This window comes from Rhamphochromis longiceps, linkage group LG14 (assembly GCF_057381845.1).
Source record: "Rhamphochromis longiceps isolate RC_006_pf linkage group LG14, R_longiceps_female_GT1.1, whole genome shotgun sequence".
NCBI classification, from domain to species: domain Eukaryota; kingdom Metazoa; phylum Chordata; class Actinopteri; order Cichliformes; family Cichlidae; genus Rhamphochromis; species Rhamphochromis longiceps.
Genome location: NC_140570.1, coordinates 21,968,785 through 21,995,632, shown reverse-complemented (window position 1 = coordinate 21,995,632; position 26,848 = coordinate 21,968,785). Strand labels below are relative to the sequence as shown.

General features: G+C 44.1%; 1 protein-coding gene across 1 annotated transcript; it reads right to left on the bottom strand.

Moving 5' to 3' along the window:
• Nucleotides 1-832: 832 nt before the first annotated feature.
• mettl16 (methyltransferase 16, N6-methyladenosine) lies at nucleotides 833-26,848 on the bottom strand. The gene is made up of 10 exons (XM_085379836.1): nucleotides 26,721-26,848; nucleotides 26,366-26,502; nucleotides 15,682-15,869; nucleotides 14,572-14,712; nucleotides 13,288-13,403; nucleotides 12,945-13,087; nucleotides 9,301-9,370; nucleotides 7,737-7,826; nucleotides 2,095-2,268; nucleotides 833-2,000 (listed from the first exon to the last, which is right to left on the bottom strand). The coding sequence occupies exons 2-10, from the start codon at nucleotides 26,491-26,493 to the stop codon at nucleotides 1,380-1,382; spliced, it is 1,671 nt and encodes a 556-aa protein (XP_085235962.1). The 5' UTR covers nucleotides 26,494-26,502; nucleotides 26,721-26,848; the 3' UTR covers nucleotides 833-1,379.

Below are 26,848 nucleotides of genomic sequence, written 5' to 3'. Positions count from 1 at the left end.
CACCCAAATGTGCTTTTTTTATAGTAAAGAGGGAAAGAAAAAGCAATAAATTAAACTATTTTAGTGGCTGGAGGCAGCAAATTAAATGCTGGACTTATAAATAACTTCGAAATGATTAGCTAGTCACTTCAGGTCTTTTTGATTTATTAGGGTAATAACTCCAGTCACACCACCAATATCCAGACTGATTTCTAAGCCTTCAAGGTTTGCAGAAAAAGGAAACGTCATCTTTATGACAGCAACATAAATAACAGTGAGAGAGTTACTGGAAGTTTTTTAAGCATATTAAAAATCTTTAAAGATGTTGTATCAGCGGACCAAAAACAAAAGAACAAAAATGCCAGCTTCTAATGTTGTTGCCCTTTATTCAGCAGATATCACATGACTCATGCGTCGCCGGAGTCAAAAGTCCGGCCGTGACCGCAGGACACGTCGTACGAGCAGGAACCGCGTTTCTGCTTATGACAACAGAAAATGTGCACATACGTACACGTGGCCCTGCATATTTTGGGAATGTTTTCCTGTTATTCACTCGATGCTGTTGAGGAAGTCAGCCGGGTACAGCAGAGTAATAATACCAAAGGCTCTCCAGGAAAGACCGAGGGGCTCCAGGAACTTCCTGAATTACACGGTCTGTGGGTCTATTTAAAACAGTTGTGCCAGACTGGAGCGACAGTGAGTCTAAAATACAATCTCTAACAAAGGAACAATTAAAGATCAACGAGTACAACGGATCATAACACACAGGACAAGCTGACGCTGCCCTCTTGTGGATATTTACAGGTACTACATAATTAAAGACAATTCAGTAAAAATGGGAAAGGGAAAGAAATCTGTATAAAAATGTAAATTTATTCCAAATATTTTTGCAATTTATAACACACAATATGCAGTGTTGGGTGATTCCATGAGTATATCAGCTATTGGCAAGGCCAAATGAATCATTGGTTGGAGTGTTCGGAGTAATTTCCCTGAAGATTCCAGCTCAATACAATTAACTTGTAAAGCTCAATTGGTGACTAGCGCTACAAGGTGGTGTCTCCTTACTTTTGTTGCGATAGAGATTCTTGTTATGTATGATGGTTTGTTTGTTGTACGGTTGACATGAAGTATAGTATATTAATAAGTATTTTAATTAAAACAGGTGATTTGGATTTTTTTTTTTTTTTTTTTTACAAGCTTGTGTTTTTTCAGCGGGGGGAAAGGAGACTTTTGCCTCTAGAATACAAAATCTTAAAAGTGAATTAAAAGAAACAGCCAATACAGAATTGCCTTTCAGAAGCTATACAAAATAAACTTCCCAACACACAGCCTAACATTAATCATGTCTAAAAAATAAAGCTTTTAATTTTTGAGAAGAAAAGATCTCGACTTGCTGATCAGGACTTTGCGACAGTCTTTAAAAGTGTGTTCTTCAGGTAAGTGCACAGCTGGTTCATCAGGTCTCTGTTCAGACCCTCCACCCAGTGCATCTCGATCACTACGTCACTCTGCTCCTGGATCACGTTCAGCAGACACTTAAACAAGAAGTGTTTGACAGTGCTGGGGCTCACGGGTTGTTTCGAGGGCGGCTCGCTCGCTGCAGCAGGTGTTTCCTTCAGGTCTGCTTCCTGCCCCGTTCCTGTGCAGGTAGAGGACTCCATGTCCACATCCTCGCCTGTTACTTTTTCTGGGGCCTCTTTTTGTTCCCCAGTCATGCTCTCTGTGACTTCTTTACCCGGCTTGTCTGCAGGCGTGCTTTTGCTCTCAGCGTTCTCGTTCTGGCTGCTGCTGTTTTCTGCGGTGGTCAGTTGGTTTTGGGAGGTCAGGCATGTTTCTGGAGCACCTGCGGTCACGGTGGTTTGTGAAGTGGTTCCGGCACAGTGTGGCGCCCTGGGGAGCTCTCGCAGCTGACGTGTCTGTTCACGTCTCTTCTGACGCCCGTGGATCCAGGTGTTCTCCACAGCTGTCAGAAAGAGGCTCTGCTCCTCCTTTTTGCAAGGCACACGTTTGTGCAGCACCTGCAGAGCCGCACACGTGAGACAGTTGGCCAGTGCAGTCAAAACTTCAGTGAAATCTATTATACATAAAACAATGTTCAGTAGTGAAGCTCACCCGCAGCTCACTGAGCGTCTTCTCGACCAGAACGGTGAGGCTGTCCACAGGGCTGCGGCACGTGCAGCCTAAAGCCGAGGCCTTGGCTTGGAGCTCCTTCAGTCCCGCCTCCGGCATTGTGAACGACAGCGGCTTCCGGGCCTTCTCCAGTTTACACTTCTTACTGGGAGGGGACTGAGATCATACAAAGCCAGTCAGACACCGTTAGACAGCAAGCTGTACTGGATATTACTGAGGACAGGGGAACCAGATTTGAGGATACTCAAATCCACACAGTAATAAGTAGGGATGGGTACCGGTATCCGGTGCCATTATGGCATCGGTTCTGACATAAACGGTAGTAACCAGACCGAAAAGCACCACACATTTCGGTGCTTTTTTTTTTTTTCCTGAGATGTCATACACTTTGGATTCTAGCCAATCATTTTACCTTTCCAAGGACAGTAGGCGGGCCCACTACGTACGTTCTTTTAGAGCAGAGCTACAGATTAAAAACGCCCAAGGCAAAGCGGTCAAAAGTCTGGCTGTACTTCACAGCAAAAGATGCAAACTCAGCAGCCTGCAACAAGTGCTTTAAGCTGATACTGTGCAAATGAGGTAACACCTCGAATCTGATGAAACGCCTGGCAATGCATAGCGTTTTTTATTTAAAAGCCGAGAAATGCACCGTATTTGATAGCTTGCTGCGAGACCTCACACCATGCACATCTACTGCGGGTGTGGTGCCTGTTATCGGACGCGGAGTTAGCAACATCCCCCAAAAACCCGAAGAGTAGAGTCCTGGCCCCTAGTCCTGCCAGTGTAGCAGAAATGATGACGGATGATGATGCAGCAGCAGCCGTTCTTCTCTGCGTGAGTAGCTTCATGTTGTTCGTGTGTAATTTACGTTGAGTAGGCTAACCACGTTATTAAATTAATGCATGTAAGGTGAACTAGCAAACACCGTTGTAGTTACATGCAGCTGTCTTCTTGTTTGATGGCAGATACTCCCTTCACCCTGGCCAGAAAGCCTAAAACGACCGAAGAAAAAGTGGACAAAATTCATAGGGAAGTGACAAAATTTATAGTCAAAGATCTCCATCCATTTTCAACGGTGGAGTCACCATAAAAAAAAAAAGACTGCTAAAAATAAAAACATAAGAGGTTTTTGGACAAAGTTTGTGTTCTCCATTCTTTAAGCACCGGCACCGTTTCAAAAGTATCGGATGAAACCTAAACGATACCCATCCCTAGTAATAAGAGACAATGAACTGTATGAGTTCAGAGCACAGCTGCCAGCAGGGGGCAGTGTTTACACAGTGTGAGCTGTTTCAAATCCTTTTGGCAAACTCAGACATCTGTAAAGTCTTCAATCAAGAACGCACTAATAGTAACGCACTTCTTTCTGCAACTACAGGAAAATGTCATTTCATGAATATGCAGACAATAACTGTGTTATAACAGCACTGAGGGGGACATGCAAGGAAATATCATGCAACAGTCTACATCAGGTGTGGAGGAACTCCAGGCCTCGAGGGCCAGTGTCCTCTAGGTTTTAGATGTGTCCTTTATCCAACACAATTGATTTAAATGGCTAAATGACTTCCTCAACATGTTTTGAAGTTCTCCAGAGGCCTGGTAATGAACTAAACATTTGATTCAGGGTGTTGACCCAGGGTGATATCTGAAACCTGCAGGACACCGGCCCTTGAGGTCTGGAGTCACCCACCCCTGGTCTGCATATTGTAGACCAAACTGGATGTCAAAGTTAAGTAGCTCCGTATCACAGTGCGACTTGTAGTCGGCATTAAATTTTAAAAGGATCAACATCTGTGCTGCATTCAGACAGTTGACCTTTAAGGAGGAGGAAAACTGACATTTTACTGGATTGAGTCTTTTTCCTTTGGCCTTCAGAGTAGCTGCACTGTCCTGCTACCAACACTAAAATCTGCTGAACACTTCCTCACATTTTGTACTCTCTCGTCCTTACTCTTTAACCTCTCAGATACAGTTTTTGCTCATTTTAGGCCTAAAACGATCTCGCGGAGAGGGTTGGAGCATTCCCCAGCAGTCGCCCATTAAAAATACTACATAAAATGAATGGCATGAGTAAAATGATGCAGTTATATCTCTGCATCAAAAACAAATCTAAAGAGAAAAAAAATAAATGCAGAGTGCCACAAGAGGGCGCTCAAATCATGCAAGCTGCACCTGAGCCTGCAATAAATCAAACGGAAATTTTTAATTCCCTTTAATGTCAGGCTATAATGGCGATGTAGATCATCACCCAACTGTGTCGGAGTACTGAGGCTCTGCAGCAGTCATACTGCAGCCGACCTGTGATCGCTACACTCACTGCAGGCTGGCTTAAAGCGGGGAGACAGCGGGGGTCTGCGGCAGTAGTGAGGCAGCAGACAGCATGGCCGACTGACCTACAAACAGCTGAGGGAAGGAGCAGAGGGTGACCTTCACTCTGCTGCACTCGCCTGCTGTCAAGTTTCAGTTACTCTCAGAGTCACTGAAGATTTTTATTGTTGCCTGTGAGTGATGTTTACAGTTCCTCAGTGATAATCGCCGAATTTGCTGCACATTCAAGAAGAAGAGCAGAGTTGGTGCTCACTCCCTGTCTCAATCATCTATTGATTTTTAGTTAAAATGACGGTGCTTTTAGATGCATATTTAGAGGAGATGGACACGTGTAATTAATGGGTTGACAATGAGCGCTGCCTTGTCTGGCTGCTGCTTTTATTTCTTATTGTTTGCCTCAGACGTCTCTCCCTCTTTTCTGCACGCTCTACAGCTCATTGTGCAAGGAAATCAATAAAATCCATCAAGCCAAACCTGTCTGTTCATAACCGAGCATCCTTGACACAGAATCTCGCACACACACGCGCACACACAAACAGACTTACAAATGAAAGAACACAAAACCCACATTTAGAGTTTACATACACACCTCTCAACTGAATCCCATCCTCCTCTGACTCCTCTGCTCTTTCACTCCATTATTAATCCCACTTACCCACTACAACCTCACTGCATGCCCTCTCTCTCTCTCTCTCTCTCACACACACACGATTTTTAAAATTAGAGTTAAAACCAACAAGAGCTGTTCTCTCCACATATAATGATGTTCAATCATCAATCTTCACCTCCTGAGTCCATGAACACACACACACACACACACACACACACACACACACACACACACACACACACACACACACACACACACACCATAGAGAAACAAACTGCTGCCAGTCTCACCTGCAGGCAAACTGTAAATCATACTCTGATCACCCCCCCCCCCCCCCACCTCCTCCCAACCCCCCGATTTCCGTCAGGTCCCCAAACCCCAGCTTGGATTCTGGACTTTCCTGATCCCTCCTCTTCCTGCTGCTACAGGCTTGTATGAGCAACAGTGGGCCTCAGGGCTTAGATAAAGCCTGGCAGTCGTCTCTGTCTACAGGTCCTTTTATTCTGTCGGCCTGTGCTGGATGTGCTTCCTCCTCTTTTGTCTGCATTCAAAAGGTCTTTCTATCTAATGTAGTTTCCTTTCAATTCACTACAACCCCTGCATTTTGTCCTCTCTCTGTAATAAGATTGAATCTAAAAATAACAACAGCTCGTATTATTTCATATGTTGAAAACGGTGTGGATTTGTGTGTACTGGTTGGAAAAAACAAACGAGGGAAGGGTTGTCTATGCGGTCTTTGGTTGTATCGGACTACAGGAGGAAGACAAAACTCAGTGAAAAGCTAAAAAGACTGGGATCAAGCTGACGCTCCAATCAAACAGCCACGGCTAGTTTCCAGAGTCAAAAGGATAAATTAGAAAATAACTAAACTGTTTAAAGGGGACTCATTACACTTGATTCCAACTCCATAGTACTCTAATCTAGTAGAGTAGCTTTGCATTATTCACAGATGAAAATAATCCTTTATACTGCGCCTCGGTTCAGCCTTTCAGTTCCATCCTTGGTCTGTTTCTAGTTTTCTCCTGACTGGCTGAACCTCACAAATAGTAGGTCTGAAAAGGGAAGTGGAGCTGCTTTGCTAAAAAGTCAGTGCTATGTTTCTGAGTTGACCATATTAATGATATCTGCAGTCAGTGGCATCACACAGAGAGAGTGTCACTGATGGTGGGGGAGACGGGTGTAGCCATGAAGCTGCAAGGAGTAGAGATAGTAAAAGTAGATGAGTTTGAATACCTGGGATCAACTATTCAGAGCAACAGAGGTGAAGAAGAGTGGGGAGGGTGGAGACAAGTGTCAGAGGTAATTTGTGACAGGAGTAAAAGGGAAGGGTTACAGGATGGCAGTGAGACCTGCTGAGATGTGTGCACAAAAAGACAGGAGGCTGAGCTGAAGACTGACCAGAATGGACAGGAATAGTAATGAATACATCAGAGGGACAGCTTAGGTGGAGCAGTGTGGAGACAAAGTTAGACAAGCATGGTTGAGAGGGTTCGGAGATGTGCAGAGGAGGAATAGTGGATATACTGGACAAAGGATGATGAAAATGGAGGAGGTAAAGACGAAGACCTCAGAGAAGATTCATGGATGTCGGGATTAAGGACATGCACAGGGTTGGTGTGACAGGAGGATGTTAGACAGAGGGTGAGATGGAAGATGATCACAGTGCAGAAGAGGAAGAAGCTCTCACTGACATCATACAGATCCAAGTGTTTAAAAAACATAAACACGTCTCCTATCTTGTTTTTTAGACTGAAGCTATTTCCAAATGAGGGAACCAAATGAAAATGACATGCAAAAACAACAAATAAATAAAATTGACCAAAAATCTATTTCTTCCTGGATTAGAATCCTTAGGAATCCTGAGGTTTCCATTACTTCAATAACTGTACTGCAAACATTTCTGGTTACACCAGACATGAATTAAGTCACCACGGGTAATAATGAGGTTAAGTAGGTCACAGATCATATATGTCACATATGTTTTAGTCTACATTTAACATTAATGCGCTCTCCCATGCTTATATACATAAACCAGATGACCATAGAAAGGTTCATGCAGGCAGAATTGGGCGTTTGACCGTGAACTTCTGCTACGTAACCCCACATGTGCTCGAGGGGCTCTGCCTGTTGATGATTTGGAGCAGTGTGAACGTGGAGGATGGTAGCTGGAGAAAAATTAGGCCAATCATTCTGCTCAACTGCTTTTTTGCTGAAAAACAGAAACAGTCCACCAAACAGCCCTCTGCTTCACCTGCATTTATGTGTTTGATTGACTTCATCAGCACTGCAGCATCATTTCCAGATCTCTCTCTGCAATGCTTTCATGTCTGTTTAACTCCAAATCTCACCCTCTAATCCAGACACGCCTGCGGTACAGTGTGCGCGCACAATTCTGCCCTGGCGACTGTTGCCTGGCTACAGCATGTTAGAAATCACATAAACATCTCCCCAGAGGACGGAGTAAGTGCACATAATGGAACGAGGCTGCAGGGAAAGAGGATCCAGTCTGGAGAGGGACAGAGGTGGTGCATTATTGAGGAGAGGGTTTGGAAACATCCAGCAGCAGAGCAAAATGTGCTCCTCAGAGCTGAGCAGGTAACCTGCTTTTATATGTAATCCTGATCCTGGTAATCCTCTGTTACTGACATTTAACAACAACAACAACAATAAATCTGTACAAACTCACCGGAACAACCACGTCGTCATAGAAACTCCAAGCCAGTGCCCACCGCATGGTCCGCCCCTGGCAAAACTCAGTGTGGGTCACTTTAGGCACCTGAGCAAAAACAGAGAGGAGTCTGGAGTTAACAAGTGCACAGCATGAAAACACTGCAGTACTCTGGCGACCAGGCTGTACCTGAGATCATCAAAACGATAAATTCATAAAGAAAATACACCACAGAAACTGATCACATGTAAAATATTTGTTGGAAAGAGAAAAAGTCCAAGTCACGCAAAATACATCTCTACAAACAAAATTTATGATAGTTAATTTAAACTAAAAATTGAAACTAGATGTGAAAAAAGAAACATTTTAAAATAAAAATGTTTGTGTACCATCGCTGAATTACACTGAATCGCAGGGAGGAGTAAAATGATTTTAAATGGAATAAAGAGTGCAGGTGTGAAAACACTCTTAGGTGAAAATCTGATGATCATTTATGGCTAAATACAGAAAAATCCAAATATTTTCCTGCAACAGAGGCTTGTCATTTTATATCTACACGTATCCGTCTCACTATCAGTATTCAGTTATTTTATCCAAATAAAATCCTTCCCATAGCACCGATTCAATATTTTGTTTAAAACAAAACCCATCATTATAAAAACATTTGGAGTTTCTGTGCTGATTGGCAGCTGTGACTGATTGGTGTGTGCGGTATCTGCGATCAAAACTAACAATTTAGGAATTTAGTCTTTCTAGAAAGCAGTGACTGAATCTGACAGTGTGATGTTTTGCCAGTGTGACCTTTGGCTTCACGTCTCTGACAGTATGTGAGAACATAAGGAGGATGTGGGAATCCACTGTGTTGCTGTCGGGGTTTTCTCAGAAAATAAGAGGAAGTCACTTATCTTATATGTCAGAGGTCAGACAGCTCTGAGGGTGAGATGAGTTTTTATGAGTCACATTTGCTAAATTAAAAACACAACGAAAACTGAGGACACGCTGGAGAATGACTCAAGTAATTGGTGATGAAAGCATTAGCATATTAACAAGCGCAGGTTTCTTTTTACACACGCTTCAGAATGAAGCCTTCTTCCTGGATGTTAGCCAACGCTGCACTCACTCTGATGAGCAGCGACACCCTGGAGGAGGGTTGAGGGGTGGCAGGTGCGGGGCGGGGGCCGGGCGGTCTGTGAGATTGGCGCGGTACTGCAGGCCCGCAGCAGTCAGGAGTCATGTGCTGGGCTATTAGTCAGGCTAATGACGCTAATGCATGTTAGCTACTGAGAGGCGTGTGATTCAGTCATGCACAGCAAACAGAAATCAGCTCATTCATGGCTCGTTTGTGAGCGTGCTCAGCTGGTGCTGGTGATTGCCTCCTTTAAACATCAATACATAGGAGAAAGGTAGCTTGGGCGACGGGGGTGTGGCAAAGATTGTTTTAACAAGCCCTGCAAGAAGCATCATGTCTCTGCATGAACAAACTGAGATCAAAGCTGTGCCTGCTTTGTAACTCTCACTGATTACCGTGTTTGCGCATGTATTCGTAAATTTCTCTTTGTTCTGGGTCTCGCTGGCTACTCACCCCTTGCTTCCTCAGCTCCTCTTTCAAAGGTGCCAGGCTGCACTTCTTTCCCAACATGCAGCTGTACCACCTGCAGAAAGGAGAATCCATATTAACCAAACTGTGTCTGTTGGAGGTGTTAGTGGCCAACAGCCGGGCGTGAACCCTCGAGCACAGATCAAATGAGGAGAGGGGGAGTGCTCAGGGGAGCGACACAAAGTAAAATACGAGAGGCAGAAAAACATCCTGCAGCAGAGGAAAAACTGCTTTGAAGTCATCCCGTGGTGGACGCCTGATCAATAATCACTGCTGTGTGATAAAGACATGAGGTTGGACTTGATCAATGAGCAGCAACATCCAGCTGGGGCAGGCGGAGGAAAGAAACACATCGGGGAGTCAGCCTGGAAGGACGGCTGGTCAATTTGACAGAGGTAGTCAAAACATGTGTGTGTGATGTTTTTATTAGGGTTAGGGTCATCATCAGGGTTTCATTTTATCGCCTCAGCTCTTAAAAACTGGAGCAGACTATTGTTCCAAACCAGCAAACTGCCAAAACTTCAGCTTTTATAGAGGCGCTCAGATTTGTGGATGATTACTTTACCAACTGCAGTTGATAATCTGTACCTGGCTGCTACTTAACCTCTTAATTCCTATGGAAGCAGTAAGGAGGTGCCAAGTTATTCACAGGACTGTAAAAACTTCCTACATTTCAACCTGATGCACACCTCACTAGAAATTCAACTTGACGTAGTAATCGACGCAACCCATACAGGTTTTATTACTGGCAATGCTGTCACCCAGTTACGTAGGCTAAATCGTGGGCTCTACAGATTTGTATAAATCAGACATAAGAAATGTTGGAGAAGTCAATCATTTTCTATCTGTAACAGAGCTCGAAAAATTCACCCACTCCTTCATGGACTGCTGCAATGTTCACTGCTTGGTAGGGCTGCACGATTTTGCATAAAATGAGAATCACGATTTTTTTGGCTTAGAATTGAGATCACGATTCTCTCACGATTTTCTTTTCCAGTATAAATATTTATTGCACTTATTAACTGCACATCAACTTCGTAACAGTTGAGACTGAACATAAAAACAATAAATAAACATAAAAACAACAAATGTCTCACGTTTTGTTGTTGCCGCAAAATGTTGTACTGCTTGAAATTCCGTCTCCACCGTTGCTCGACGCTGCGTGTATAGAGCAGGTAGTGCAACAATAGAAAAATAGTTGCGGGACGGCACTGTGTAGCGTTTGTCTAGGGTGTTGATCATTTTCCTAAATCCCTCGTTTTGCACAGTGTTGATGGGAGCCATATCTTTGTCAGGTGATAAGTGATAGCCTCCGTAATTTCTTTGTGCCTGCGGGAGTTCGACGTGTATAGGGAAGCGCTGTATAAGGTTCCCGTTATTGATGTTTGGGTGGTTGACCCGGGACGGATTTTCTCCTGTCACTTTCTTGTCATCCCTGACGTGCTCTCCGCTGTTTTTTCCCTGCTAATTTTAGCATCACACGGCACAGCTTCTGTATCACGTGGTATAAGGCTCCGCCCTTGTCATTTGTTGAGCAGGAAGAGTGAGCGCTTGTTTTCATGCAGAGTACGTCCCGGATCAAAATGCGGTACAATCGTCGTCTTTTTTTTTCTTTTTTTTTAAATCGTTGTCATTTGGAAATGAAATCGCACATGAGTATGAATCGAGATCGCGATTTTCTAACGATTAATCGTGCAGCCCTACTGCTTGGGTCCCAGCCAAAAGTCCATCTCCTTAAAAAAAAAGCCAGCTCATTAAAAAAAAGTCCCAGGATTTGAATAAAAAGGCCAGTACACTGGCTACCTGTCAGATGTAACATTCAATTCATTTGAAAGTTTTATTAATGACTTTTACAGCCTTACATGGCTCCTATCTACATTACAAACACTAGGACAAACCCTCCCTACAAGCGTTTTTTGCCATGCCTGTGGTGCTATTTTGTTTCCCTCCTGTATTTATTACATGCATTCATCTTATTTGAGAAACCTGTTCAATTTGAAAGCAAAACCTAAAACTGCGAACCTTGGGTTTGACATTTACTTGGAATAGCGTAATGTGGTAGTCACACACAAAAAAATAGAAATTCTGGACACCGTTAAGTTGCGTACGTAGGTTTTGTGACTGGCTCCCCCATTAAGGAGGAGTTCATACAGACATACATAAATACTCTATGATCATTATAGTGAGATACTAGCAATTTGTGAACCATTCAACCATCTCAACATCTTTTAGTCTTACTTTCCTTATTATTATAATAATTATTATTTCATTATAATATAGAAAGCTTTTAATAGACATGTACATAGATGCAGTTTCCTAAAGCTCTGACTTCAACTGTGTCAAACCTGCCTCCTGACTGTAGTTGGCTAAAAAGCTCCTGTAACACCCAAATAAAATTTAATCTGACACATTATTTAACTTGTGACTGACAATCAGTAAGGACACTGACATGTAATCATGTTAAAGAGGCATGAGGACAGCCAGGGCTGAAGGGGTATTGAGGAGCAGCCCGTCAGCCTCAGGTGACACGATGAAATATTTAACAGCTCTAATATTCACAGATGTTCGCCAATTTTGAGCACAGTGGGGAGCAACGCCCAGGAGAGATCCCCGAATGCACCACCAGCAGCCTCTTCGAGAAGAGCGCAGCTGCATCAGCCTCCACTTTCAGTCTTTTCTCTTCTGAAGCACTCGCACGTGATTACAGTCTTATTACCAGAGACGGTAATTTTCATATCAATGGCGTGATGAATTAGGAGCATTACCTCAAATCTAACCGCACTTTTGGATATTTGGCTGAAAGTTAAACTCGCCTTATCTGACAGTAATTACCCTCTGGTGAAAAGAAAGGAAAGAGGAGCAGAGCGGGGCAATGGGGGCGTCTCGAAGGACCAATCGGAAAAGGCTGGCAGTGTTTCCATGGACACCTGGAGGCTCTCGTGTCCCAGCGTGGTTTTGGGAGTGACAGTCGGCTCCGGTTGGTTTGGCCGGAGCCTCAAACCTGCGAAATGAAACCCGGCTCGCTCTGACTTTTAGTGTAACACTGCCACACAAGAGCAACTAGGTGTTAACTTCAGTCCCACTCAAGAGTGCTCATCTTTCCACTCTGCAAACACACACACACACACAGTGCTCCGTGTAGCAGGTGTGACACGTCTAATCAGTTTTAATAGCACCACTCTGCAGCTCCCTCTGCCCGGGTCTCGCTCGGCTGCCTCGGTGACAGCCCCGTAACGAGGGAGGGTAAAGCGAGGGCCGCCTGAGACACCCCCACCCATCTATCCGACCCCTCCACCCTCACCCTCCCAAACACAGCTGTTCCCTGTGGGCTCCCGGATACAGCACAGAGTCAACGTGTGCCAAAATCATTAAAGCAACTGTGGGTGACAGCTCCATCAATGTGCAGCAGCCCATCTGCCCATTTCACCTCTCCGAGTCTCCCCTTCACTGCAGCCATTTAAAGCTCTCCAAGCCTCTCCAGAGCAACTACAAGTGCAGCACTCATCTACATCCACCCGCCAATTTAAATATGTGGCTGTGTTGTAATGACGTTTGTGTTTTTACACACACAAATACGTGTGCAACCTTTAAAAAGAAAAGAAAAGAAGAAAACAGTCCTCTTTCCTCACCTAAGGCGCTTCTTGAGCTGCAGGCTGTCATGAATGATCCTCTTGACAAACTCCAGTTCTCCGCCCTCTGCCATGATCTCCGTCACCCCGCCCGTGTTCACTGAACTGGGAGGAGGTCGGCGTGAGTTTCTGGAGTTTACCCCCTGGAGAGGGCAGCAAGACAGACAGAGATTACAATAAAATCCTATTAGAGCCCTGTTACTAAAACGTAAACACACTGTGTTTGGTGCTGGAGCCTCTCCGGTCAGTATACGAGCGCATTTACTGTCAATGAGTCAGAAACTTCAAGGTCAAAGCAGACAACGCTCCAGAATTTAAACTACTTTTAAACGTGAACTTTTACCTTTGCTTCCAGCTGGTTGGCGAAAAATGGAGGGTTGCACATGCAGAAGTCGTACACCATTTCTGTCTCTTCTTTCAAGGCATCCATCAGTAAAGTCTTCTGAGGAACTTTGACGACTGAGGAAGGTAAAATAAATAAATAAACACTAATGTGAGACAAGTGTGTAAAAGCTGAATAAAATGTATGACTGTCAATACAAAATGGGACCCGAGTCACTGTGTGCTGCACTCCTGTCAGCCACAGATTTGCTGAGCAGAGACAAGTTTAGTCTCAGCTCAGGCTAAATACGACACTCTTCCAGCGAGACGTCCCTGTTTTGTCCGGCTAAGTGTCACAAAAAGACATCCTATTTACTACAACAGGAAACAAAGCATTTTCGAGGCAGGATATCGAGATTTTGGCAGGACTTGCTGAAATATTTACAGCAACAATCAGTGATCAAATTGCACAAAGCAGCCACAGCATTAAAAATAGGACTGGTGAAAATATCTGTTTCCTGCTGGAACACTTTGGGGTGCACGGTCTGCAACCTAAACATTGCTGCAAACCACGTATACCTTTCATGGCAGTGGCCTCTCCGAGCAGAACATCAGCACACTGCAAAAATTGCTCAGGAACAGCACAAGCAATACAACAAACCTGCTCTCCAAACTCCAGAGGACCCGGTGGAACATCTGTGGGATCTGCCAGAACAAGCCTGCACCATGCAACCTACAGCTTCTTAATTTTTGGCTGGTCAGAGCCGCTATAGCGGCATCATCTACAATCATAAACAATGACCACTAGACGCACAGGAAGCCCCCGAAAAACTACCCACTGGCCCTGCAAACCTCATCATCTAACAAACCAATCTGTCTCCAGGCTGTATCAGACCCACAGGTAGAAGGTGAAATCCAAGATGTTCCGAATTACACATCATTCAAGTCAGACTGGACCTTTGATGATATCTGATGTTTAAACCTTTTCATCACTATCACATGAATTATGACCAGAAAAGTGGGATCAACCTTCATCCAACTGAACATTTGTGCAAAATGGTTTTGTTTTTATTTCCAAAGTCACGCTGACCTGACGTGACCAGTAGCTTGTGGTGGCTAATGGTAGCTGACTTCTTCCTGCTGTCATATTAATCCACTTCTTAGTAATCACAGTATCCTGGAATTCATCCTCAGTGCTGCAGCTCACACATAAAACATCATCTCTGAGACAGTGTATGAGAGTTCCAGCGTAGTAGTATAATATCTAAAGATGAAGTCACCTTCACATTGAGTAGATCAAACGCACCTTTGACCAGGTCGGACAGGTTGTTCTGCTCCACGTTTTTGGTAGCATAGTCAAAGCAGATGTCGTCCACCTCTGTGGCGAGGAAGTACCAGCCGTTCATTGTGGCTCCCAGTAAGGGGTAGATACAGGACGCCCCAGTGCCTGATGAAAAACACACACACACACACACACACACACACACACACACACACACACACACACACACACACACACACACACACACACACACACGTACGTACGTTACTGGCAGCCTGACAGTGATGTATGTGTTCACAATGATGACTGATCATAGCTGTCACTGAACAATATGATGCGTTTCTAAAGAATTATCTTAGACTTGGTGGACATAATGGTCAATAAATGTCAAATCCAGCAGCTATTATTAAATTATTCCCATCTAACAAGAACCAAAGCCACATAATTCAGTTGAGATGGCCTCGGTTAGAAAAGGAAACACCCAGTGGTGATCCATCAGCAGCAGACAGCTTCAGTGGGCTCACATAAAGGTTCGGGGTCACCAATCAGTGACCTGAGGAACTACAGAGGAGAAGCACACCTGCAGGAAAACACATTTAAAGTCAGACCTTGTTTTCTCTGAGCGACAGAATGAAAAACAAGTAATGACGTGTGACTGGGGATCAGGCTGGCGAGTGCTGGGAAAACTGGGAATGACTGGGCTCATTTGCTGGAAGTGCCAACTGACATTTCAGGTGCTGTGCCGAGCGGCGAGCCACATCAAGAAAAAAATCAGAGCAGCAGCATTAACATTTAAATCCCCCCCATCTGTGGTTATTAATGTTTAAAGATGTGCTGCTGGGGTTTGCTGCAGCATTTAAAGGAGAAGCACGTTCATTTTACACAGATGTACAGGTACTGGTGAGAACTGAAACACATATGCATTAGAGTGAAGTCTGACACACTGGGTCAGTGCAGATGACCTTATATTTTGAGTCTGACAGTGAGTGATGGAAGTGCAAATGACCATGTTTGAACTAAGTTAAGTAAGTGACTAAGTAAGCCTGATTTCTCGTCTTATAAACCAATCAAAGCAGCTTAACTAGACTATCACATCACACGTGCGCTGAAGGTGACTGAAACTGGTGGCCGTACCGATGTCAATGCCCCTGCGCGGCTGCTTCTGGCCGTCAATGAGGTCCTCCACCCAGTGGATGTAGTTGAGGCGCAGGGGGACGGTGGGTATGAGTCGCTCCAGAGGGATCTCGATGGCCAAACCAAAGTCCTCCTTTAACAGGGTGCAGGTCAGCGCTCGCACCGCCTCCGGCTCTTTGAAATTCACTCTGAAGAAAATCAGAAATGCGACTAAATGAGTAAAACGTTTCAAACTCAGAGCAGCTGTGGGAATCGGACTTTATCTGACATACGTCATCTGTTGCTAGGTGGTGAAATATGCATCCCTCTACATCGAGAACTCACAAAACGAGCAAGAGACAGACGTTTTAGACACCAGTTAAGTCATGAGTGTGAATAACTGCGAGTCCTGCTGATCACAGTGAGGGTGAAGTCTGATGCGTGGAAGTGTGGCTTTGAACGCGGGTGTGCAGTTCATCAGAAAACTCCTTATTTCAACAAAAATTTTAAAAAGTTCCAACTAGGTCTGAGGGATATATCGTAGTAAGGTTTAAAGGCTTCTTTCTACAGTAGCAGGCGCTGAAAAAAACTCTTCTTTCTCTCCACCTGAGCTCACGGTTTACAGAGTCGTGGATTAAAGAAAACATCAAAGTAAAACATTTGCATTGAGGATTTTTTTCCTTTTATAGTTGAGTTATTTGATGAATGGTTTTCGTCCTAACGTTACATCCTATCTGCAAAAGCTGTTTCTATTCACCTTCTGTTTGCTAGAAGTACCCAACTAGAAAAAAGCCAAAATGACTTGTTTCAATCAGAGAGGGAATGAGAAGAGCCGTACTGATGCTCCGTATCAGATGAAAGATTATTCTAAACTGTGAATCATGCATGGCTGGTGGAAATTAGCTTAACAGGTCCACCTTTCTGCTCTTCACCTTCATTTAATCCTGAATAAAAGTGGTTAACTGCTCCTCACCGCCCTCTCCTCAGCATTTGGTGAGTACAGCACTTCCAGTGAGTACCAGTGGGAATGGTGACCGAAAATAAAGCCAAGCTTGAAAGAAACTACAATTTTCCTTTAAGGATAATTTCAATTTAGCTTCTTGCTGATCCTCTCATTTCACCGCGTGGCCCATCTGACAGCAATTTACCAAACTGCTCTTAATACAGCACTTCATTAACCTTCAGCTGCTCCGGCCTCCTGCAGCTCCCTGCACTGAACCGCATTACTTCACGTTATACACACGCTCGCGCACGAGAAACAAAAGGCAGATAAGCAGCCCATCAACTCACAATCCCCTGCTGATGACAATGAGTTTCACATTTTCAACACAACTCAGACCTCCCACTTTTTATTCCCAGTTCTCGGTCCCAGTCGTTCGGCTCGCCCGTCTTCTCCTTCTCGCCGTGTTTAATGATTTCAGCTGTCACACAAGCAGGCAGACAAAACGAGTGGGCGAGATAGGTGTAATTAAAGCTTTGCAGAGTTCTTTCGCACCTCGGCAGATGCAATTAGACGCATCCTCGCGATGCGAGCATCTGGCACCTCGCAGTGTCGGTGTGAGCATATTCCAGCAGAAGAAACGCACCGAGTGATGGTGGAAACGGCTCTGCGGCTTCAAAAGCAGGCAGCCGCTGATTGTGTTTTCATTGTCGCCGTTTTCAGGATTCAATTACACATAAACGGCTGAAATGTTTTGCATTTCAGTTTTGACGTCCTCACATTAAATAAAGAGTCCATCCCAGCCTGGGCTTTTCAGAGGTCAGAGGTCAGGGGGATGACCAGAAAACCTCCGCGTTTAAGTGTGGGTGAAAATCCTGCAAGGTCCTGTGAGTTCTCCGAATGTGCACCGTTTAGTCATCACTAAAGGATTCATTTTAGACTTAAAATACCAGGAGTATGACAGATTTGACAAACCATCATCTTCAGAAAGAGGTACACAGCAGACCTGGACCAAGTCGGGATGTATGCATAAAAATAGGTTCTGCGACTCTGACTTGGACCAAGTGTGGGAGGTCCAGTAGCTCCAACACTGAAGTGCACCACGACAAAACTACATGCTCTGGCTGTGTGCAACTCTTTTATTCCAACTAACTGAACTGACCAACAGAGATGAGAGCAACATAATGTGGCAGTATGGAAGTCTTTTTGACTCCACTGTGTGTGGATGACAAAATAATAACACCATCTATGTTCACTGTGAACCTTCACTTCACATTTCTGTCACTGGCTACATAATCTCCTTTGAAAATGGCAGGAAGTGAAGAAGAGTTCTGTTTTCCAGTAGGTAGTATTAACTGGACTTATGCCTCTTTTCCACTACTACCATCTCGGCTCAACTTCAAAGACAGAATCAAGCTGAGTGGTGTGGGTACCAGTGGAAAAGAAGCAACAGGAGAGCAAGAGCCAATGAGGCAAGAGTCCCAACTTTTGAACTTTATCGTATATTTACTGCTGGTTTAGTGACTGTTATACACAGTGTATATTATTGTACAACTTGTACAGCACTTTGGTCAACTGTGGTCATTTATAGAACCTTTGACTCGACACCATCAAATGTGGCAAAATAGGAACGTGACAAGTCAAAAAAAGAGCGAACCTTGGACAGGCCTTTATTCGATGTGCAGTTCTCCAGGAGTGCGGTCAAATAGGTTAATTTTACTCAGGAAGGCTCCTAACTGAGGGAAGTGACCGAACTATAAGAGCCTTAATAAAAAGCTCTTCACGGGGGCTAAACACTAAGGAAAAGTCCTTCAGTTCATCCTTTATTAGCTCCATTAGCAGAGAACACACAAAACTATCAAAGAGGTGAAGATGCATTTATCATTTCATGGTTTTTAATTTTCACTAACAACTTGTTAACCCACAGCTGAACTATGAACATCACACTGCTCTACTAAAATCAGCTTCCTTTAGGTGCTTCTTTTCCTCCTCGTTTCCTGTCGTTTCTTTGCTGTCAGGGGTCTAATAAAAACAGAAAATGCCACTAAAATATTTCTAAATGCATCTTATTTCACTTCTCACAGAACTCTGCATCTTCATTCAGGTGGCAGCAAAGACAAAAGACCCCTGATGAGGCGCAACGCACCCACACGGCCCCACATCAATCTTAGTCAGTGTCTCTACACCTAATGAACACACAAGGTTAATGGTCCAGTTGTGAACAGCTGTTGACCTCTCACAGAAAGCCAACACCTGCTTCTTCTGAGCTGCAACACAACTGCAGATGACCAACCAGTGAAGAACTCTGCACTTTAAAAACAGCCCCGGCTAATGAGGGTGAAGTGATAAATCAGCATAACGCTCGCACGTTCCCAAAATGAAAGCCGGCTTCTCTCATCTGTCCAGCGCACAGAGATTCTGCCCCCTGTTCATTTCTCCTCTGAGGCATCATTAGATAAGGATCAATATTCAGAGAGGGAGCCAGCCCTCTATTTTTAGCTCTTTATATGTGTGTGTGCAATGCAGACCGATCACTCCCATCAGCAGCACTGCAAATGCCACATCTCCATGGCAACCCCACCTACTGAACAGATGAGGAGAGCACGCAAATCCGGCCACGCTGGAGCAATGGCTGATGCCAGAAGCAGCGTGAGCGTGCCCGTGATTTACAGGTTCACCGTTGCGTGCCTACGCCGTTAACGTGATCGACGGGATGCGACGTGGGACAAATCTGAGCTTAGAAGTTGTGACGAGAAGAGTAGACGACATATAAAAACAGCACCGGGAGGACCGATGAGGAGTCTAGTCGTGTTTTGGTTGCATTTGACTTAACCGAGGCGGAGAGGAGGTGGAGAAAGAAAGACAATTTAAGTGCTGAAGGGCAGTAAAGTTCTTGGCTCAGGTCAAAATGTGGAGGTGAGAAGGCGTTTAGTGCTGAGACAGACAGCAAGCTCCATGATCAGCAATAAAGCACACACACACACACAAACACACACACACACACATGACCTTCACGGTGCTTCAATCTGAGTGCACTGGGACATATTTTGTGCTGAATTGCAGCAACTTCTCTCACGTCATGAGTTTTAGGGGGGTTTTTTTTTGAGTCCTCACAAGAGCAGCAATAAAAGAGTCACAAGAAGCTCACCGTGAATTTAAAGATAACCTGCTTATGAATTTCTCTGAGCGCGTTTTGTTTCATTTTGCAATTCTGCAGATAGTCTGATATGAAACAATGCATGTAACACTTATGTTTAGCAGAGAACATCTAGGGAAAGGTGAGTGGAAGGAAGGAGGGAAGGAAGCCTAACACGCCATTGTTAGAGTTATATACAGTTCTGTAGAGACTGTATATGAAAGATGGATGTACTCCATAAGCCCCCAACCACTGGTTTGAGGACTCAAGTTCAGCACTTAGGCTGGAGCATGAAGTGACCACATTTGGACGACAGAGTGAAGCGCTAACATGGCCATCATGCTCGCCGTTTCCTAACGGAAAAAAAAAAAGACGCCGTACTGTGCTTTGGTGTCGTTATAACCTGACCCCTGAAGATGTGCTGTGGTATCCAGCACCAAGATGTCAGCAACAGATCCTTTAAGTTCTCTAAGTTCCACGGTGGGGCTTCCATGGATCATATTTGCTAGTCCAGCGCATCCTACAGATGCTTAACTGGATCTGGAATTTGGAGGCCAAGTAAACACCTCCCCTTTTTGTTTTAGTGGCAGAATGCATTAGCCTGTTGAAAGAGGCCACAGCTATCAGAGAGTACCGTTTCCATGAAAAGGTGTACATGGTCTGCAATAATGCTTAGATAGGTGGTGCATGTCAACATAACATCCACATGGATGGCAGGACCAAATGTTTCCCAGCAGAGCATTGCCCAAATGATCACCCTGCCTCTGCCGGCTCGCCTGCTTTCCATAGTGCATCCTGATACTAGGTGTTCTCTGCAGCCATGCAGCCCCATATGCAACGAACTGTGAGTCTCTGTGTTCTGACACCTTTCTATCAGGACAAGCATCAACTTTTTTGGCAATTTGAGCTACAGCAGCTCGTCTGTTGGATCGGACTTTGCTCCCCATTTGCATCGCTGAGCCTTGGCCACTCATGGCACTATCACTGGTTCACCATTGTTCCTTCCTTGAGCCACTTTTTAAATAGGTACTGCAGACCGGGAATACTCGACAACAGCTGCAGCTTGGGCTCTGACATGTCCCCAAGCCACAATTTGGCTCTTGTCAAACATGCTCAAATCTTTACGCTTGTCCATTTTTCCTACTTCTAACATCCTCTTTGAGGATGAAATGTTGATGTGCTCCCTAATAAATCGATCATTTCTTACCGAAAAGTGGTTCGTTTCCCTGATCAGACACTAAAATGAGCGGTACAGGTGCAAGATCCATGTAAGGTTACATTTATCAATTTGCAGTGATCAGAGCTGTTAATTATTGGTTCATTTCCAACCCCCATTTCAGGAATCTGTTAAATAATACATCTTTGAACAAAACTGGTGTGAAAATTGAACATTTTTTAAATTAAATCTCACCCGAGCTGCTGAATTTTTAATAACCATTCATGCCTCCTAATCCCACCCTTCTATCTGCCTGATCAGAGCCCCCCCCTTCTCCTATCAAAATCTGGAAAAAGGCCCGAAACATTTAAAATATTTTGGGGTTTATCTTCTCCTCGCTTCACTTCCAGTCAATTCCACCAAATTCGTGCTGCCTCTGGTCTGAGCTCTCTTCTCTGCCCGCTGCTATCAGTCCGCTCCACTGACGATCCCTTAATGAGGGGAGGCATATCTCCCCGGAGGATTGAGTGAGTGTCTCCCCAAGATTACCCTCATCCCCCAACTCGGTGCTTAAATACTTAAAAACCCAGAAGATGAATTCATTGAAAAGTACAAAACCGCACTAATCCCTCCGCTGATGGAGCGACAGGCTGACGGGGAGGAAGAACCAAATTCCTGCAGACGGCTAACCAGAAATCCAGAATCTCTCCAGTCGTCACATGTTTCAAGCTGCCTTAAAAACTTGTCAGTGACTCCTACAGAAATTTTAGGTGTCGGGCAGAAAAGAAACAAAATATCAGATTTTTATTTCATTAAAAATAAATAAATAAATAAATAAATAAATAAATACATCACAGGACATCCTTAAGCCTCAACAACATGGCCATGAGGTAAGCCTAAATGACTAAGACACTGTTCACGCGCATCTGTTCACAAAGAAACCCCATCTTCAGCCGTCTCCCATCCACTGCAAGGACTCACCCGACAGTGGGGCACGTGAAACCACCAAGGTCTCACGCATCTGCTCGGCTTTAACCAAAGGCTCGGTTCACCTCCAACGGGCTCTGTCCAGCCAGCAGTGCAAACGCCCTTGAAGTTAAACATTTACTTCTGTATGAAACTTGTGGAAAATATTATTTTAGCCATAATCCTGCAGGCCTAGTTATAACTCCATAATTCTTCTGCTTATATCCCATTAACTGCAATGCCTCATGAACATCAGTGTGCCACAGACGCCCCCTCATTGCAGCTCGTCAGTTTCATGACCAAATACTCTCTTCAGTCCAAATTAACCAATGGCACACGCCAACATGCTAATCTAATGATGTGTGTCCACACGACGCATCATTGACACACTCCATTCGCTGTTTAATAGCACATCTCGTCAAATTTAGACCTTCCTTTCAGTCTGCTTGTGTTTATACCCAACTACTGTATCTAATTATGAATAATTAGATGGCTCTCTCCTTCCAGCCCATCCCTGATTAAGGTTCTGTTGGAGGTTTCTTCCTGTTAAAAGGGAGTTTTTTCTGTGCCACTGTCACCAACAGCTCACTCGTCCGTTCATGAACTATTGGAGGGTTTTCGTGCTAATCTTTACCCTATAACACAAAGCACCTTGAGGCAACTGTTCTTAATCAGTTAAACAGTGTGACTTTCACATATTCTATATTAATATCTGATATTCATGACACCTGAAGTGAAAAACTTCAAGCCTTTCCTTGTTTTCATCAAGATGGTTACTGCTTACAGCTCATAAAAATCAGAAATCCAGCACTGCAAACAATTAGATCATTAATTTAGACTTTGATAAAAAAAATTATTATATAACACAGTTTAAACAGATCTTCTAGCTCTGTGCGCACAACTGCAATCACGAGTAAGACTGCTGACTTGACGAAACTGAGGTAGGATCCGTTGATTCAAGAATATTACGACACTAAACACAATCACCAAGTAGCCACTGATTTTTTTTATAGACCGACTTGTATGATTAAGCCACTAGTTTGCGGTGATTAAGTGGCATCTTATTTTATCAAGCCAAGTGTGTTTAGTGTCAGTTGAGACGATTTAATGCAAGTTTTCTCTCCTCATATTATCTCAGGATGGTGGTGCTTGAGATGAGCCCTCTTTTTCAAAGGCGAGCGGAGGGCCGCCTGTTTTTTAAATTCAAGCGACCAGTTCTTCGTGTGTGTGTGTCCGCTCACATCGGGTCTTGTCACAAAAATCTCACACGTAAGCAGGAGAAGCTGTCGCATCCCCTGATTGTCCAGATATGATTTTCATGCCGAGCGTCAAGCTCGAACACCGCCGCCTCATTGTTTGTCATCTGTCCGTCTGTCAGGGAACCGCAGACTGATAATTAACACCTGTCACACGCGGACATCGAGTCGGGTTTTACAGTGTGCCCACGCACACTCGGTCCGCTACAGACGGCCCACGCCAACATGTTCGCAGCCACAGACAGATGTTCGGACTCACTGCAGTGACACTGCGTCCGCATTCATCTGTGCTACCTGTTTAATGTAAACAAAGGAGAAGTCCAACAATGACTGGCAGCTCTTACACTCGCCGTCACTCAAACGTTAGTCGTGTTTTATTTGATATCTCAACTAAAAAAACAAAACCTATGATAACATAATTATCTGCTCTAAAGTTTAGTAATCAGCCTCTTAAAAGGGGGAGTAAATTCACTCTTCTCAAAATGAAATTCTTCCAATTAGTGGAGAAACAGGCCGCAAGGCTTTGTAAAAATCCTGTCAAGCAGACACACCTATGGTTTCAATGTGAAAATCCTATATCGCTGCATTCAGAAGATTGATAATGTGCAAGAGTTATCAGTTTTAGTTAACAGCCGTGCTCGTTGTAGTGAAACAATGTGACAGTTGGTGTTAAAACGGTGGCACACAAATAAAATCCCCTCCAACTTATCAACCCAAAAATCTAATAACATTTCCCACAAGTCTACATTTTCACTCCACACGTGCTCTCATAATTAAAAATAAAAGCAGAAGCCCAGACATTTACCTTGATCTGTTTTGCATTCATATTTATTCAATATCAAAGGTAGCAATTCGCTGGAATTGAGTGCATCACAGCGAGCACTGAAGGGCAAACGCTGGATGGAAACCACAGAACGAAGCGCGCGCACAGCAGAAACGAGACAGGAAAATCAGAGATGGAGAGCTGCAATCATGAGCTCATACTGTTTGACGTCAACACCACCAATCCCACCAGACGTACCCTTCCTTTGTTCTCCAGCCTGCACTTTTTCTAAATTTCTCAGCAGCTCGATCTCACTGAGCAACACACAGACACACACACACACACACAAAATCTGTGCCCAGTTGGAGGAAAACACAGGAAGCTTGCCGGCCTTCTTTGATTGGCACACTAACCTATTTCGAGTTAAATTGTGGGTCTGGTTGAAACCACTCGTACATGCACAGAGGACAGAGTGAAGAGGAAGAAAATTTTTGACGTTGGGCCCATTAATTCGTCCAGGTTTCCTCCTGCTGCTGCCAGAAGCTGAAAGAGCGTTAACCAGCAGAGCGAGTCAGCTGGGTCATGAGAGGAGCTGAATGTGTTCCTCAGGGCTTCAATTAGTGCAAACTAGGTAGGTACCGTACAGCTGTGGTCAGAGGTTCACATTCACTCATCAGCTTGAATGCCGTGGTAACTTGGGGGTTTCAATGATTTCTTTGAATTGAAGCACGTGTCTTTAAAGATTTTACAAAACAAGAGTTTGGTGTACAAGTTTGGATTTATTTGATTTTGTCTAATCCATGCAGGGTTGAAAGGATTCATACAGGCTCAAATATATTCATACATTCCTGTTAATATTTAGTTTAATGTCCCTGACCAAGTTGCACCTTAGCCAGACCCTTTTGGTAGCCATCAACAAGCTGTTGGCGTAATTCTGGCTGGATATTTGACCACGCTTCTTGGTAAAAGAAGTTCATTTAAAATATGCTGGTTTCCCGATTTTTAAGAGTAATCCACAAATGTTCAAAAGGGTTGATGTCGGGACGTTGGGAAGGCCATTAAAGAAGCTTAATGTTAGCCTGCTTTATCCATCCCAAAATCAGTTTGGGATCATTGTCCTGTTGGATCACTGAGCTGTGTCCAAGTTAAGGAGACTTGAGGTTTTCCTCCTCCTTCATTATTCCACTTTGTTTACTATATCAGCACCACCACCAGCAAATCAGCCCGGGAGCATGATGCTACCATCACCGTGCTTCACAGTGCGTACAGGGTTCTCTGATTTACTTCTTTTTTTTGTTTATTTATTCACATTTTTTCCTTTTTTAATTGGCTAGTGGAGCAGTGAAGAGGGACAGGAAACAGAGAGGGGAAAGACAAACAGCAAACATGTTGCAAACAGCTCAATCTTTGTCTCGTTTAAAGACCATAAAACTTTTGGCTTGTCCGTGTGCAAGGCTGTAAATTTCATTCAAGCTTGAAGATGTCAATTTCGAGCAGAGACTTCTTTCTTGGTCAGCACCCTCTGACTGTGGACAGCGATGCTGATGTTCCTGCATTTTCCAGTTTATTGCAGTTTGAGCCTTAATGGTTCCTGGGTTGTTCCTGTTCGAACTGATGATCTCGCAGTTGTTTAGAAATGCCTCCAAGAGACATTCCCAGGTTGTTTTTTAAAAAAATATAATTCTTATTAAATAATATATTTGGTAGAATACAGAAGTCACTGTTATAAAACTCGGGGTTTTCCTGCATACGGGTACAGCAGCAGCGGTTTGTCTGTCAGAGGGATCGATTCCCAGCTCCTCTGGTTCAGCAAGATGCATCCATCAGAGTGAATATTAGATAAAGCACCTGAGCACAGATAAAACTGGTGCATGAATGTGTGTGTGAGACTGGGTGAATGACACTTGGCAGTATATAAGTACCAGCCCATATAAAAATCTTCGGTGCCAGCTTAAGCGAAAATCACCAGGACCAGAAATATTTATAGCCCTATGTGGGGTTTAATTTACTCAACATGAAATCTTTTTTTGTTGTTGTTAACAAAGCAGCCAACAATCTTGTTTTGTAAGGTGTTAACTGCACTCGGACCAGTTGGCTTGTTGTAAATCAGGAAATCTCTGAAATAAGGAGGAAAAATGCAAGGAGAGGAGAAATCTCGGGCCACAGACCCAGAGGATGTCTGGGTACGCTGGGAGGGGAGGAAAGGAGAAAGAAAAGGAGAAAGGAAGGCAGCAAGGAGACAACTCACTCTTCAGAGATCAGCCTCAAGATGCAAAGATGCATCACACTGTTTGTTTTCATTTTCCAGTGAGGTGCACAATCTGGAAGTACTGCATGTAAATGTGTGCAATTATGAAAGAAACTAGAGTGGAGATTATTAGTGCCACGGATCTCTCTCTCTCACACACACACACACACACACACACACACACACACACACACACACACACACACACACACAGAGCGGAGGACAGTCTCAGGTACTTACATAGGTTTTCCCGTGAGGCTTGTGTGCACGTGCTGCTGGAAGTCTGGATATTTGGATGCCAGATAAGCGAAGTCAGGTGGTTTGTCCTTGTAACGGTTCCGAGGATGCATGGACTTATTCAGAGCCATTATTGAGCCCTGATGGTGGACATGAGGTGACATCAACAGTGCTGAACTTTCACTTTTGGATCACTGACATCGGCAGTGTAAACAGCAACACTAAGGCTGCACGAGCGCACACACAGACACGGACACGGACTCACAGCAGTAAAAGTTGATGTTAGACAGAAAAACAAATGTCTGACATTTTTAAAGGAGCACAGACAGACGGGGTTAGCGGAGCTGCCCCTGCTTACCGTCACAGAGCTCAGCCTGTAGCTGCTAATATTTCCTGACCTTCGCTTACTTTTTAAAGCGGAGAAAAACACTACACAGATCACGTTGCACAAACGTTTTCCCACTTTCTGCAGCTCACTTCCTGTAC

Excerpts from the sequence above, each read along its gene's own strand:
- mettl16 (XM_085379836.1), bottom strand. The coding sequence starts at position 26,493 with ATGGCTCTGAATAAGTCCATGCATCCTCGGAACCGTTACAAGGACAAA. Across the intron at positions 14,713-15,681 it reads GCGCAGGGGCATTGACATCG|GCACTGGGGCGTCCTGTATC; the intron begins GTACGGCCACCA and ends GTTTTTCATCAG. Across the intron at positions 2,001-2,094 it reads AGACGCTCAGTGAGCTGCGG|GTGCTGCACAAACGTGTGCC; the intron begins GTGAGCTTCACT and ends GCGGCTCTGCAG.